Below are 16,713 nucleotides of genomic sequence, written 5' to 3'. Positions count from 1 at the left end.
AACTTACCTCTTGGGTGGTGGTGGCACCTGAAGAATCTTCGTCCCCGAGCTTGCAGCCTTTGTTCATCTTGTAGCTTTCCCATTGAAATCCATTGAGCGCCCGAAGGCTCAAAAGCACCCTGCACCCAGCTGCCCGAGTGGCCCTGGCAGTGTAACTTCTACTCCTACCTACTTCTCCATTTGCCCTGGGCAAGTGACCAGGAGCCCAGCTCCCACAGCCGCGTGGTCCGCTAGTCAGCAGCCACCAACCAAGGCCCCCCCTGACTCCCATAGGATAACATTGGGCCTAACTCACTCTGCACCCGGCAGCCCCAGTGCCGCTGAGGGTGTGACAACTGTACCAACCTGACCCTGGGAGACCCCCGAGTCTGTGTCCAGATACTTAACTCTGCCAGTCGAGTACTTACCCAAAAGCTGATAGCCCAATTTCCTTCCATAGGGTAACATTGACTGGTTTCTTCTGAAATTTCTTCTAAGTGTGGAGTTTCTAAAACTTAAAATATTCACCTAAAATCAACCGAGTAACGAATACGGAAATACTCACCTGCTATTAGGAGAGATCCCAGTGCTGGATCTTGGTGCCCAGCACTGACCCTGAAAAGTACTCACAACCGTACTTGCCACTAACCCAATTTTCTTCCATAGGAAATCATTGACTGTTTTTCTGTGAAATTTCTTCTAAGTGTCGATTTTTGCAAACTACAAATATTCTTTAAAAATCGTGCCACCTGTGAAAACGTGATTACTTACCTGTTTTAGATAGAGGTCCCAGTACTGAGCCTAGGAGCCCAGCCCTGGATTACAAAAGTAACGAGAACATACTTTACCCGTAACTTGAATTTTCTCCCATGGGGAATCATTGACTCTTTTTCTATGAAATTTCTTCTAAGTGTCAACTTTTAAAATAGCAAAATATTGCCTAAAAATCACAACCGTAACTAAGACGAATCTACTCACTTGTTTCCTAGAACTGTCCCAGGACTGAATCTAGGATCCAGTCCTGGAGTTAGAAAAGTAATCCTGAAAGTAATCTATTGCAAATAACTTAAAACTCCCATTGAGCTCAATGTATTATTGTGTTTGAACTTGTGTTGTCTATTGCAACAACCTTTAACTATTACCTACAAAAGTCAATTGCATATTGCAAAAGTATTTAACTAAAGCATCTCATTCTGAGAAATTATATTTTAATACCTATTGTTGGTTCTAAAATAAAACCACCATATATTATTTTATATAAACCATTGGCCTAGAGTTCAGTTCTTGAGTGTGTGAGACCATTTGCTGGCTGAGTGTGTACAATAAATGCTTTACACTGTCCTCTGATACTGCCTTACTGCTCGACCAAGCTACCACTTTAGAGAGTAAGGTTATATCTAACTTTAACCTCTGCCAAACCTCTGGGGACTGTGGACTCTGTACACACTGTACCTATTTGGGAACAGTATATACAGAGCCACTTTCTCACATCTTGCCACTGTCCACGACGGGAGTCCGCACTTCTAGCGCGGCTGGTTATACGGCTCTGGCAAAAACACGAGCTGTAAATATGCGCTTGATTAATGTTTGGGCCGTGTCTAAAAAAATTAAGTGTTGACAAAGTTGCCCAACTCCAGGAAAAATAGATCCCCTAAGAAGTTGCTTGGGCCACCAGGCCTGACTCCGAAGTAGATACCTCCCCCCACTTCAGATTGATTTTAAACATGAGCGATCTGCGCCACTCCGTCGAGATTGCACAATTTGCGTTCCTGAGGAAAATGATGGCTCTTTGAGCCCAGCTTGACAAGCCTTAAGGAGAGGCTAGGGATGCGGATGCTTTAGCATCTTACGCGATTTCCATTATTTTAGCTAGGGGTCCTGTCAGGTCTAGAAGTTTGTCCTTGTAGGAGCGCCAGGACCTATCTATGCCCCTCTTGGGGTCACAGCCACATTTGGCTATAAAAGTGGCTATCTTGGCACCTATTTCGGCTGTCGGGGCCAATTGGGGCCTAGTATATATACATATATATACACACATCACACCGCGCCCCCCCTCGTTCCCCCCCTCGCCTTGCAACCAACAACCTATTACTGTAATGTGTTTTATTTTCGCCTGGGACATGACCTCCTTAATTCCTGTAACAAGGTTATTCTTACCCGCGCCGCGGGTGTTTTTCTCTAGACGGTGGCTCTGAAAAAGCTTCCCACAACAGTAAAGAGTTTAATACTTCCCTAGTAATAGGTAGCGGCCAGAGGTGCTTCACTCGGTCTCCCGATGAGTCAGATTGCCACCGGGAGGTTAGGACGCACTGTGTGCGTTAATAGGCATGTGCTTGGGCCCCCTAGCAGTCTGTTGTCCGCTCTGCGCCCCAGAGCCTGGCAGTCTGAAGAAGTAGAGTAGGAGCGAGAACATTCCCTCGTGCTGAGGAAGGAAAACCAATTAATTTATCAAGAATGGCAAGTAAAAAATGCAGCGGTATGAAAACCCCGGCGAGTTGGAATGTCCCCACTCAATATCTCTTCGAGGAAGAAGTACATTAAAGGCAAAACATAAGAGAATGTCAAAGGTACTTAACTGAAGACTGCTCGAGCAGCTAAGACAGAGTGGGATAGAGAGTCTACAGGGATTGTTATATGGAAAGCACAACGCCCTGATTGGATGAACTGTTTTGTTTTTCCCAAGAACTTATGTGGAATGTAGTTTACTGTTAAAAATCCTAAAACAATAAAGGCTGCTGGTTGTGATTAAAGTGAAGAAAGTAAAGCCTAATCCCTCGCCTCAGGGCCTGACATAGAATCTGAAGTAGACTTTACTTTATCATGGGGATCTTAATGTATATTCTCATTCTTTTCTAGTGATGTAGTTTGACCTCTGATTATGAAATGTTTCAGTAATTTCCAAACTTTATGCATTCTTTCAGGAAATTTGCATGGAACTGACAGGGAAGGAAACAAACTCTGGCCAGGTAAGCCCCATTGCAGTCCACTATGTTCTGCCTCTGCTGGGATTTGTACTTGTCAAGAACGCTGTTATGATCTAACTCGCTTTTTACCTAAAAAGAGCTCACCACCTCATTGTAAGATTCCCCTGGGTTTGTAATTATGTCTCACACAGTCTTCTGTTTGTGCTGGCACATGCCGCTTTAAGACTTTTAAAAAAATGTTTCCTTTTCGGAGTTTGATGCCTTGTGATCTGGTCACTTCTGATCAATTGTTTACTGTGTCAATAGGAATTTGGCTTTGCTTAGTTACTTGTTCACTACTCCTACTATTGTCCCCTCGTTAATCACTGTCAACTCGGCGACTGGCCATTAAGGCATCATCTTCCAGCCTTTTAAGATGCCAAATCCATTTTGATTCGGATTCAAACCAGAAATTACAATTTTCAGACACCTCAGCAGCTGTATGCCTGCTGGCAGTCTGGACTAGGCTCTGACAGGATAGGAGCTCTGCCCTCTCACATTATGTATCCTCTGCTACTGGTTTAAGCAGCAAGACAGATTGCACATTAGAGGATGGGTTGTCCTCTGAGGATGCTATGAAAGTCTCTAATGCCCCTACAATGTGACCTATTGATCCCATTTTTACACCCCTAAACCACTTCATCCTGCTGGCCTTCCTTTGGTTAAAAATTTTTTTTACCATCAACCTTCTAGCTACAGACAAGATGCTGGTTCTGGGTGCGCTGGTGTAGGAAGCTGGCTCTGTATATACTATACCAAAGTAAGGAATAGTGTGCACAGAGTCCGGTGGAACCCCAAAGGTAGGCTGAGGTAAAAGTAGATACCACCTTACTCTCTATTTGTGTTAGCGTGGGCGAGCAGTAAGGCTTTATCAGCGGGTAGTGTAAAGCATTTGTTGTACACACTCACACAAGAAATTATGTCACTCACTCAACGACTGAACTCAGAACAATTTTGTTTGTATAAAAATATTGTTTAGTTATTTTATTTCTAGTACCAAGCCAGTCCTGGTGCAGCTAAGTGAAATAATACTTTGCAGGTATATTGCAGCTGAATGCAATTGGATTTGTTACAGGTAAGTCATTGGTTTGTAAAGGAGTTTAAATTGCTTTCGGATTACTTTGCAGATTACTTTTTAGGTTACTTTTCAGATTACTTTTTAAGTTACTTTTTCTAATCACGGTGATAAGCCTAGATATCACACTGGGACATTTCCTAGAGGAAAGGTAAGTAAATCAGTTCTTGTATATTTGCAGTTTCATACAAACCAACTCCACACTTTGAACAATTTTCAAAGAAAAGCAGTCCATGCAATCCTATGGGAGGAAATGAAGTTATGAGTTAACAGTCAGTACTTGGTTGTGGGAGTTGGGTTTCTGGGGTTAGAACCAGGGTTCCCCAGCGTCGAGGATGCACTCTCAAAGCACCCTCAGCAGCACTAAGGCTGCCGGGTGCAGAGTGCTGAGGCCTAATCCAATGGGAGATAGAGGGCCTCCGGTTGGTGGCTGCTCACGAGCAGGCCACAAGGTTGTGGGAGCAAAGCTCCTGGTGTTATGCTCAGGGCAGAGGGGGATCTGATTTAGCACACAAGATGCACCCACAGCGACACGGGCAGCCTTCTGCGGGGTGCTTTTTTGGCATCGGGTGTCCTGTTGATTTCAATGGTGATTCTCTGGTTGCAACAAGCATTGCAGCCTCTGGGACGAAGATCTTCTGGAGGTGACCGCCGGTTGAAGAGGTAATTTGGGATGCCTGGGGATGCTGGGACACCATCGGTTGGACCACCCAAGGCCGTTTGACGTCAGGTGCCGGGGTGTCTTTAGGCATTGGGTGTTTCTTACTGGCTCCGGTTGCGTTCGGGGGGGATCCTCCAGAAGTGGGCTGCAGGCGGCAGTTGGAGAGTTGAGGCCGGTCAGGGATCAGCAGATCCCAGGTCAGGATAGTCAGGGAGACCTTCTCGTGGTGTTGGGCCACCCGAACTCTGTACGTGGGTGTCTGGTGCAGAGTGGTGCAGGCTCGCAGATTTGGCCAGAGCCACAGTCTGTTGGTGAGCAAATTAGGTGCTTACAGGAGAAAAAGTCTTGGTTTGGGAAGGCGAGGCCGATCCTCCGGGTTCTTGGGGGTTGCTGGACACACAGAGGTTTCGCTGGAGTAGGTTCGAGGTTGGGACAGGCCGATCGGGCTGGGGGCCAAGTCAGTTGCTGTCCTCCTTCTTTCAGAACGGTTTCTTTGATCCTTCTTCTCTTCTTGTCTGAGGAGGCAAGTTTTGGGGTTGCCCCTAAATACTAGATTTAGGGGCAATACAGGTAGGTACAGGTCTGGACTAAAGGGTCCCTTCCTTGGGGTGGGTACAAGGAAGGGGACCCATTGGCCAGCCTCCAGTGGGAGGGGTCATAAGCGTCACACTGGTTGGCTGGGTCCCCCCATCTGCAAGATGGCGGGGACTGAGAGTTGTGCTTCACCTCGCCTCCCCACCTGAAGAGTGGGGTTGGAAAGGTGGGCACACCTCTCCTTCTAACTTGGTATTCCTGCCGATTCTCCCACCCAAAGTCGGGGTCAGAACTGATAGGGGTCAGTTGCTCGGAGCAGCAAATGGCTGGGGTAGCTCACAAAGGCCGCAAACCTTTGAAGCTTCCCCTTTGTGGACCCTGGCCATCCTGGGGGAGGAGGCTTGGCACCTCGTCCCATGATGTGCTTTGTTTCAAGACCCTGCGAGTGGTATGCTCTCTACCCAGGGGTCCAGAAACATGTCTGGTGGTGGCAGTTGGCGAGCAGCCACTCAGCCGGGACACTAGACGTAGGTCGTTATTCAGTGGGCATCTGATGCCCTCTGAGTGCATGTTTCATTTAAATCCTGCTCTGGCATCAGTGTGGTTTTAATGTCCTGAGAAGATTGATTCTAAACTTCCCAGTTTGCAGTAAAGCCATTATGGTGCTGTGGAGTTCGTAATGACAAACTCCCAGCACCATATAGTCTTTATTGCATTACTGCACTTAAAATGTCTAAGAATTGACTTGGGCACTGTAAGGGTAGAGAACTCGTGCACCTTTACCCACACCACTGGTATAGTGCACCCAGCTAGAGGGGTAGCTTACCTATGCCAGGGCAGGGATGTGTGCCATGTCGACTCTTCACTTTGCTCTGCACCAAAACACGCACCCTGCGCGGGAGGGGGGGGGGGGGGGGGGGAGTGCGCGCTCGCGCGTGAGTGTGTGTGTGTGTGTGTGTGTGTGTGTGTGTGTGTGTGTGTGTCTGTGTATCTACATACACAGGGCCTCTAAGAGTGGCACAATAAGTGCCGCAGCCCTTGGAGGCCTTCCTTGGTCACAGTGCCTTTAGTCCAAGGGACTTGTGTGGCCAGAGAGTTGTCAGTTGGATTTTGCAACAGTGCAGTTTGGAAAAGAACCTAGGCCCTGGGTACCTGGTTGGCAGGAACCCATGGCACACTCAGTCAAAGTAAATCAACAGTTTGGCAAAAAGTGGAGGCAACCATGCAAAAAGGGGCACTTTCCTACAGCTGGCTGCCAGGAGACTAGGGTGCACTGGGTGCTTTAATAGAGATGTGCGCGGGCCCGCTAGCGGTCGGCTGCCCACACCGCGCACCAGAGCCTTGCAATCTAAAGAGGCAGCAGAGGAGCAAGAACATTCCTGCGGCAGTGCTGAGGAAGGAAAAACAATTAATTTATCGAATGCCAAGTAAAGATATATCCGTAGGAGAAAACCCTGGCAGGTTGGAATGTCCCCGCTCAATATCTCTTCGAGAAAAAGTACATTAAGGCAAAACATAAGAGAATGTCAAAGGTACTTAACTGTAGACTGCTGGAGCCTAAGTAAGAGGGGGATAGAGTGTCTACAGGGGTTGTTATATGGAAGTACAGCGCCCTGATTGGATGCTCTGTTTTCTTTTTCCCACGGTCTTATGGGGAATGTAGTTTACTGTTAATCTTAAAATGCTAAAGGCTGATGATTACAGTTAAAGTGAAGAAAATAAAGCCTAATCCTCGCCTCAGGGCCTGACATAAAATCTGAAATAGACCTTACTCCGTCATGGGGATCTTAATGCATATTCTCATTCTTTGACCTGGTTATGAAATGTTTCAGTAATTTCCAAACTTTATGCATTCTTTCAGGAAATTTGCCTGGAGCTGCCAGGGAAGGAAACAAACTCTGGCCAGGTAAGCCCCATTGCTGTCCACTATTTTCTGCCTCTGCTGGGATTCGTACTTGTCAAGAACACTGTTATGATCTAAATCACTTTTTACCTAAAAAGAGCTCACCACCTCATTGTAAGATTTCCCTGGGTTTGTAGTTGTCTCACACAGTCTTCTGTTTGTGCTGGTACATGCTGCTTTGAGACTTTCAAAAAAAATGTTATTTCCTTTTCGTAGTTTGATGTCTTGTGATTTGGTCACCTCTGATCAATTATGCTTACTGTGTCAATAGGAATTTAGCTTTCCTTTGTTATTTGCTCTCTATTCCTCCTATTGTCACCTCGTTTATCACTGTCAACTCGGTGAGTGGCCATTAAGGCTTCATCTTCCAGCCTTTTAAGATGCCAAATCCATTTTGATTCGGATTTTACCCAGAAATTACAATTTTCAGACACCTCAGCAGCTGTATGCCTGCTGGCAGTCTGAATTAGGCTCTGGCAGGATAGGAGCCCTGCCCTCTCATGTATCCTCCGCTACTGATTTAAGCAGCAAAACAGAGTGCACATTAGAGGATGGGTTATCATCTATGAGGATGCTAAGAAGCTCGCTAATGCCTCTACAATGTGACCTATTCTAATAGCAAAAACAGTGCATCTGCATCACCATGATCCCATTTTTTCACCCCTAAACTATTTCATCCTTCTGTCCTTCCTTTGGTTAAATAAATGCCATCAACCTCCTAGCCATAGACCAGATGCTGGTTCTGGGTGAATGTAAATTTTAGATGTCTCTTTTCACATACACTTTCAGTCTTTAAGTACAAAGACGCTGTACTTTCTCTCTTAACATATTTCAAATTATTTCCTCCGAGTCCTTCCTTATAACCTAGACAGCTCACTATTGTCCTTTTTTTTTTTTAAGCTTAATCTTTTAGGTTAACAGGCTTTGCACAATTTTGCCTGCTAGTGGTTGGGTCCAGATGTGCTGCTGTTAAACGTTTCTTAGCTAGTGAGTGTCGACATAGGTGGACCCCTTGCATACCGTTGAAATTAATCAAACAGTGTCCATGTGCATGCCCAACAGCTTAGACTGGGCATCGAGAGAGCTCCCAACTATTTTGTTGAATGTGAGTGAAAAGTCCTCGAGGGGAAAATTGTAAGGCAGTGAAGAAAGCCATCCACGGATGTTGGATGCTGGAGAGGCTTTTCGGGTTTGTTCCGGGCATTTGACTTGTACAGAGAATGGTATCTGGTGTTCAAGGCATATGAGCTGCATATTACACACTGTGCATAGATCGCCATCTGGTGTTGAACCCGGATGTTTGCAGTTGTTTTTCCTCTTGGAAAGTCTTTGGAAGTCACGAGGTATGTGACTCCTCCTTTGGATCGTTCGGCTCCATCCTCAGATTGTTTTTTTCCGTCATCGGGCTCGGATGTATTCTTCACGCTCCGGTTCCGAACTGTTTTCAGTTCTTCTAATCGGCGCGCAATCCTTCCCTTTCCGCGGGATTGTTTCGATCGCGATCTCCACACTCAACGCGACTCTCATACTTCGAAGTCTTCGATTCCGGTCGTCGACGAAGGCCTTCGGGCCTACCTGAGCTCCGGTCCTGGCTGATGGAAAGGACTCCATTTAAGAAGTGTCCTCGATGTGGGTCCAAGTTTCCCCACACCGATCTCCATGAGGTGTGGGGAAGAACGTCTGCCTCTCCCCAGAACACGAGGCTCGAGACTGTCCGGCGTGCAAATCCTTCTGGCCGAAGAAGACCATTCGGGACCAAAGGGCGAGGAGAACCATGGCACACTCGTCGACAGCAATCCCCGACGACATCTTCGGAGAAGGCGTCGATGTCCCTGAAGAGCAGTACACCGAAGAGGGTCTCGTCAGTGCCTCCGTAGCTGACGACTCAGATGTCGAGGACATCACTCCGGCACAGAGGGGCGTGAGTACTAATATCGACCCCCACCCTCGACGGCACCGAAAAAGGCTTCAGTCACGCCTTTGCCCTCGGGCCTAGGCACGACCAAAGACACTGCTTCCCATACCTCGCTTTCGGGCCCAGTTTAAGAAGCTCACCAAGCCTTCTGGCAGCTCGGGCTCGAGCCAGCCTGGCGTCTGTGCCGAGAAACACTCCTCCGAATCCGGCGCCGAAAAAGAAAATGGCCTCCTCCTCCGCGCCGAGCTCCACGTCGAAGCACTCGGTGCCGAAAACTGGCACTAGCTCCTCGGTACCATCACCGGAGCCGAGCAAAAAGCCAAAGGCCCTCGAAATACACACCTCGAAGCCGAAAGTCATTTCGGAGCCGAGAAAACAACCGGACATTTCTAAGCCGCACAGTTCAAAACAACAGACTGATGCAGACTAAAAGGCTAAAAAACATACGGCTCCGACACCTTCGGTGCCGACGGATCGGCCACTCACAGACTAACTATTTCGGCCCGGTCCACTACAAAAGACACTGGTCAAGGACCCTAAAACTGGACATTTGATGCTCCACATCAAAGAGACCACTGGACAAGCCTGCGCCAGCTCCACCTCCAAAGAGTAGAGACTTTAAAACCTCCCCTTTTGAGAATACCTTCACCTCCTCCTCTGCCTCCACCTCCTCCCTCTCCTCCACCTCCCCACCTCACCATTCCCCCACACCCTCTCCTGATAAGGATGATGACGATGTCTACGATGACACAGGGGACGGGACCCATGACCAGCCCACAGGGGACCCCACTCCTACAGGCTCCCCAGACCCATGGGACGACTACAACATTCCAGACGTCCCTAACGTCCCGCAGGATGACCTTTACCCTTCAAGACCGACTCTGTCCCCTCCCCCCCTTCCTGAAGAGACAATGGGGTTTAACCAATTACTCCATAGGGCGGCACACTACCACGAAGTTGATCTCCAAACAGACCCTGTGGAAGAGGACTTCCTCCTCGATACCTTTGATACTACACACAAGACCACTTCCACCCTGCCCATGCTAAAAGGCGTTATCAAGCACGCGCCTGAAGTCTTTAAAGACCCAGTCAGGGCCAGAGTCCTCAACCCTTACATCGAGAAGAAGTATAAGGCAGCCCCTACAGACCCCACTTACATCAGAGGGCCCGCACCACTAGACTCCCTGGTAGCCTCCACTGCAAGGAAGCGTGCAAACTCCCAGGCATCAGGCGAAGCACCACCACCTGATAAGGAGTCCAAACTCCTAGACGCCTCTGGCAAGCGCACTGCATCCCAGGCGGCCAACATATGGCGCATCGCAAACACACAAGCGGTTTTGGTAAGATATGACAGGGCACATTATGACGAACTAGAAGCCATAATGCAACACCTCCCTGACAAGTACCAGAATAGAGCCAACGAGTTAATCCAGGAGGGTAAAACCATTACCAACACCTCCATTCGCTGCGTCCTAGATGTAGCTGACACCGCCTCTAGGGCAATTAACACCAGCGTCGTCGTCCTCCGTAGGCATGCCTGGCTACGTATTTCAGGTTTCAAACCTGAGGTGCAGGCTTCCATCCTGAACCATCCCTTTGACCAGGAACATCTGTTTGGGCCACACGTTGACGTTGCCCTGGAAAAAATGAAAAAGGACACAGATACGGCAAAGTCTATGGGAGCCTTACAGTCACACACTCCCAGGCGCTCCTTTTGCCGCTCTTCCTTTTGAAGCACCTCCAAAGGCTACTCCTCAGACAGCGCCTCCACTTTCTATAAAACCCCTACCCAATCCACCTTCACTAGGGGTTACCAGAGATGCGACTACAGGGGAAACCACAATAAAGGCAGACGCAAACCTAACACCTCCCGCTCTGCCTCCACCCCTGCCCAATGACTTCCCTCCACTCCCCCCAGACCATTCCACTCCAGTCGGGGGCAGACTCTACAATTTCCTTCCTGTCTGGACTACTATCACTTCAGACAAATGGGTAACACAGATAATTCGGTCAGGCTACTGCCTCAAACCAACATCTATACCCCCCCACCCCCCCCCCCCCCCAAACATTCCACCCAAACAACGTCCAATGTCACAGGAACATTTGTCACTTCTAAAGCAGGAGGTAATCTCCCTCCTACAAAAGAGTGCGATAGAACTAGTTCCTGCCCACCAACAAAATATGGGAGTTTACTCCCTAAATTTTCTCATACCAAAAGAGACGACCCTCTACGGCCCATCCTAGACCTCAGACCCCTAAATCACTATATACACTCAGACCATTTCCACATGGTCATACTCCAGCAAGTACTTCCCCCTGCTCTCCCAAAACGACTTCCTTGCCACCCTAGACCCCAAGGACGCCTATTTCCACATTCCCGCTCACAAAGTTTCTCAGGTTTGTAATGGACGGTCAACATTATCATTTCAAGGTGCTCCCATTCGGAGTCACCACAGCACCGCGAGTGTTTACCAAGTGCCTAGCAGTAGTGGCAGCATACCTGCGAAGACAACATATCTGAGTCTTCCCATACCTAGACGACTGGCTAATAAAAGCCAGCTCATACAACCAGAGTGTACAACACACTCACGCCACTATCCAGCTACTTCACGAACTGGGCTTCACAGTAAACCACACAAAGTCCCATCTGCAACCGCCCCACGTATAACAATACCAAATTTCAGCCGGAACACACTCCTCCAGCTCGAGTGTTAATGCAACTAATAGGAATGATGGCCTCTTGCATATTCATAGTACCCCACGCTAGACTCCAAATGCGTCCTCTCCAAGAGTGCTTAGCGCACCAATGGAACCAGGACCAGGGTCAATTAACAGATCTGGTGTTGGTAGACGGTCGTGCCCATCGCTCTCTGCAGTGGTGGACCACCAAAAACCTTTCCAAAGGGCGACCGTTCCTGGACCCGGTTCCTCAGATAGTACTGACAGCGGACGCATCGCTCTCCGGCTGGGGAGCTCACCTACTACACTACACCACACCATGCAGGGCAGGTGGACACCTCAGCAAAAGTTACTCCATATTTACCATCTGAGTTACTAGCCATATTATTAGCCCAAAAATCCTTTCAAACACATATATCAGGCAAGGCAGTCCTAGTCCGCACAGACAACATGACAGCCATGTACTATATACAAAAACAAGGGGGCACACACTCTCCGCAGCTCTCTCAGCTAGCACAGAGCATATGGAGATGGGCCATACACCAAAACATCTTTCTCCTAGCCCAACATGTCCCAGGAGTCCAGAACACTATGGCCGATCTGCTGAGCAGACAAACACAACAGATCCATGAGTGGCAACTCCATCCGCAAGTTCTTCACCCGTACTTTCAACTGTGGGGGCAGCCACAGGTAGACATCTTCACCACCCACGAAAACGCCAAATGCCGAAGCTTCGCCGCCAGGTATCCACACCCATTGTCCAAAGGCAATGCGATATGGAGGCACTGGTCAGGCAAATTTGCGTACGCTTTTCCGCCTCTTCCACTCATTCCATTAGTGGTGCACAAACAACAGCACCACTCCCTAACTCTAATCCTAGTTGCTCCCACTTGGGCCAGACAACCGTGGTACACCACATTGCTGGAACTATCAGTAGTACCGCACCAAAAGTTACACCTCTCTCCACGCCTCTTAACCCGGAACCATGGAGAGATCAGACACCCGGACCCAGCTCAGCTCAACCTTGCGATCTGGCTCCTGAAATCCTAGAATTCGGTTATCTAAATCTTCCTCCAGACTGTATGAACGTCATTGGAGAAGCTAGACGACCTACCACTAGAGCTTGCTACGCAGCCAAGTGGAAACGTTTTGTGGTTTATTGTCCCAACAATAACTTCAATCCCCTAGATGTGTCCATTCAACACATCATAGGCTATTTACTACACCTACGAAGATGTAAACTAGCCTATACGTCTATTAGACTGCACCTTGCAGCCATAGCAGCTTATCTACAAAACAGGCAACATCTATCACTCTTTAGAGTACCTGTCATAAAAGCCTTCATGAAAGGCCTCAAAAGAATAATTCCCCCCCAGAGTGCCACCCTCACCTGTGTGGAACCTAAACATCATTCTCACAAGACTAATGGGGCCTCCCTTTGAACCTCTACACAAATGTGAACTTCAATTCCTAACATGGAAAACAGCTTTTCTTGTAGCCATCACTTCCCTCAGAAGGGTCAGTGAGATACAAGCACTTACCATTCAAGAACCTTTTCTGCAAATGCACCATAACAAGGTTGTTCTCCGTACTGATCCAAAATTCCTCCCTAAAGTCATTTCTCCTTTTCACCTAAACCAATCTGTGGAACTACCCGTATTCTTCTCGCAGCCACAGACCGTTGCAGAAAGAGCTCTCCACACATTAGATGTCAAACGAGCCTTACTCTACTACATCGAAAGAACGCAACCCTTTCGTAAGACCAAACAACTGTTCGTGTCTTTCTCACCACCACACAAAGGCAACCCCATCTCCAAAACTGGGATAGCTAGGTGGATTGTCAAATGCATACAGATTTGCTACCACAAAGCAAAACAAACGCTATCTGTTCCCCCTAAAGCCCACTCTACACGTAAGATAGGGGCTTCCATGGCATTCTTAGGGAACATCCCCTTACATGATATCTGCAAAGTAGCTACATGGTCAACACCGCACACTTTCACTAAACACTATAGTGTAGATGTGCAAACTAAGCAACAAGCTAGTGTGGGCCAGGCTGTACTCAAAACATTGTTTCAAACCACTGCAACAGATACTGGTGGTCGCCGCTAGGAGCGAGTACTGCTATATAATCTATGCACAGTGTGTAATCTGCAGCTCATATGCCTCGAACGGCAAATGCTACTTACCAGTATGCATCTGTTCTTGGCATGTAGAGCTGCAGATCTACACACGCCTACCCGGCTACCTTTATCTATTCCAGTTTATCTTCTTTAGATACAGCACACATGGGCATTTTCACTGCGATTACTACACTCCATCATTTCCCTGCTGGCGAAAAACAATCTGAGGATGGAGCTGAAGCCCATGCGCAATACGATCCAAAGGAAGGGTCACATACCTCGTGACTTCCAAAGACTTTCCAAGAGGAAAAACAACTGCAAACATCCGGGCCCAACACCAGATGGCGGTCTATGCACAGTGTGTAGATCTGCAGCTCTACATGCCAAGAACAGATGCATACTGGTAAGTAGCATTTGCCTTGCATGCGATCCCTGGGGTTCTTTAACATAATTTTAGATAATAAGCATGCTCTTTACATTTTACCTAAACTGCCATGGGAAGTTCACACTAAATGACAAGCATTCAGTCTGTGTGTTCTGTGTCCCAAGAGACAATAGGTCTGAGGACTGCATCTCAGGCTTGTTCTTTAAACTGAAAACTCTGGTGCACAGAGATAATCCTTCAAGCACATTGGGTGACTCCAAACATAGTAGTTCTATCAGAGTTCGAGAAAAAGAAAAGGGGGCACGGTCAATGAAGGAGATGGGTTTCTCGGACAATGACGGTGAGGCGGAGGAAGCTTAGGGTCAACATCAAGACATTGAACTTGAGGTCTCATATGGGGTTGGAGAACACCCATAGACGGGACCCTAAACCTACAGTGCTACGTGCCCTAAAGTCTTCAGAGGAGTCCAGAAAAAAGACATCCAGATTACTGCCTAATAGGCTGAAGCACACGTTTTCGAGCAAAATACTAGAACTGCAAAAAAAGCAGGCTATTGAAGGTAAAGAAATTGCATCTGGACAAGCCAAAGGGACATCCCTTGCTTCCGAGAAAGAGAAGGGCACTGCTAAATATCTACTGAAGATTGTTGCTGCTTTTCAGTGGACGATGGAGTGCAAAGGGAAAACGAGTGGCAGGTACCGTCTCAAGTAAAGTCCCAGGGGGACAGTAAATCCCCAGTTATTGAGGTCAAGAAGAAGAGGTCATTGGAGACAGATGTAGAAATCATATTATGATAAAATAAAAACTTTTATTAAACTAGGTCACCACACAAAACACAGGGCATTAGGGTTTAAGAAACCAGCATAGGGCATACAAGTCCCAGAGCAGGAGCAAACCCAGCAGGATGTAGAGCAGGACATAGATGTGGAGGAAGAGGAGTATATATTTACACATTCTGACAGCGAAGAAAGAGGGTCCACATACCATAGGAATAAATCTTGTGGGAGGATGTTGAGGCAGCTTCCTGACATTAGGAGACTGGTAGGTACCCCTTGAGATCATCCTGCCTACATCATATCTCAACATACCACAGTGTAGTTAAGAAAGCTACTGACATTCTTGGTGTGGAAATGGAGGTAGAGGAGGACACACTTTCTCCTTGATATATTCAGTGTAGTGTACAGAAGAATACTTTTCTGTCCATGTTGCCGCTCATAGTTCAGCAGGGTAAGGATGTGTTGTCCTAGCTGTCAACTGCTTAAAGCATTGACTCCTCACATGGAGAAGAAATAAAAGGCATCCACTTAAGACCTTCAGTACATCCAGGGAATTGTTGAAGCATGCTCACTCACAGCTAGTACTGCGATGAAAGTGGCCATGGCCCCAGCGTCAATGGGGCTCCGCCAGACAAGAAGAACAAGAGGTTATAAGTAGTGGGCAGGAAGATGGAAAGAGCAGCTGCCATACAATGGCGTATAGCCAACTCAAACTCACTGCTAAAAAGACGTCCTCTAACATTAGGAAGACATGGAGGATCTTGAGTCTCCTCTCCCAGAAGAATATCCGAAAAGGGCCAAAGTCTGATTGAAAGGGGGAAAACCATTGCTGACATCTGCCTTAAGTCAGCCATGGAGGCAGCAGATCCAGTAAGCAGGCAGCTAACCGGCTGTGCATCTCCAGATTTAAGACACACAATTGATGGACGGAATGCAGAACAAATCAAAACATTCACCCCCAGTCAAGAGATCTGGGTTCAATCCATCACTCTTTTGCTCACCATGCCACCCCAGTTTAGACCTGGCTATATGCAAATCAGCCTTGACCCTTTGCCTCATGGGACAGTCCAGCCCGAACTGCCAAGCCAGGTCCTCCCTAGGCATGAGGCACAGGGTCAAGACTGATTTGCATATGGCTGGATTCAAACTGGAATGGCATGGTGAGCAAAAAAACGATTGATTTAGGCCCAGATCTTTGTACTGGGGTGAATGTATGACATTGTTATGCATTCTGTCCAACTGTTTTTGCACATCTCCAGATTTAAACCAGAGGTCCAGTCAAACATCGTTGATATGCCCCTCACAGAAAACCAGGTTTTCGGCCCAAGAGTTGATCAGACTATGGAATGAATTTTAAAAAAAAGCCAATGAGACTGCCAAGGCCATGGGGCCCTCCAGGTGTACTGGCCGACAAAGTGAGAGATCCCTTTGGATAGGAGAAGACCGGGGAGGCAGGCCTTAATTACAAAAACACAAAGTCTAGCTGCAGGCAACCAATTCGCATTACCCACACAGTAACAACAGCAGCAGAAGCCAAAGCCTCTATTTTTCAAGGGAGAGGGAACTCGCTCTGCTGTGCCCACCCCCCAGCACACAGAACACCTGTTGGGGGAAGAATAAATGACTTCATAAACAGCTGGATGTCCATTACCACATAAAGTGGGTTGCAAATATCATACGCTATGGTTATTGTCTCAACTTTATCCTCCATAAACCCCC

At 47.6% G+C, this 16,713-nt stretch overlaps 1 protein-coding gene across 6 annotated transcripts in view; it reads left to right on the top strand.

Annotated features, from left to right (window-relative positions):
• LOC146833883 (torsin-1A-interacting protein 1-like) overlaps positions 1-16,713 on the top strand; it is a 426,463-nt gene that overhangs the window by 186,809 nt on the left and 222,941 nt on the right. For 3 of the 6 annotated variants that reach the window (XM_085601772.1, XM_085601777.1, XM_085601775.1), the window contains exons 8-9: positions 2,901-2,945; positions 7,074-7,118. In XM_085601772.1, coding sequence (XP_085457898.1) covers positions 2,901-2,945; positions 7,074-7,118 — 90 coding nt within the window. The remainder of the gene's footprint in view (positions 1-2,900; positions 2,946-7,073; positions 7,119-16,713) is intronic. The other 3 variants (XM_085601774.1, XM_085601776.1, XM_085601773.1) reach the window with 1 other exon arrangement.

The sequence above is a fragment of the Triturus cristatus genome, chromosome 4_2 (genome assembly GCF_964204655.1).
Source record: "Triturus cristatus chromosome 4_2, aTriCri1.1, whole genome shotgun sequence".
NCBI classification, from domain to species: domain Eukaryota; kingdom Metazoa; phylum Chordata; class Amphibia; order Caudata; family Salamandridae; genus Triturus; species Triturus cristatus.
This window is presented reverse-complemented; position numbering and strand designations above follow the sequence as displayed.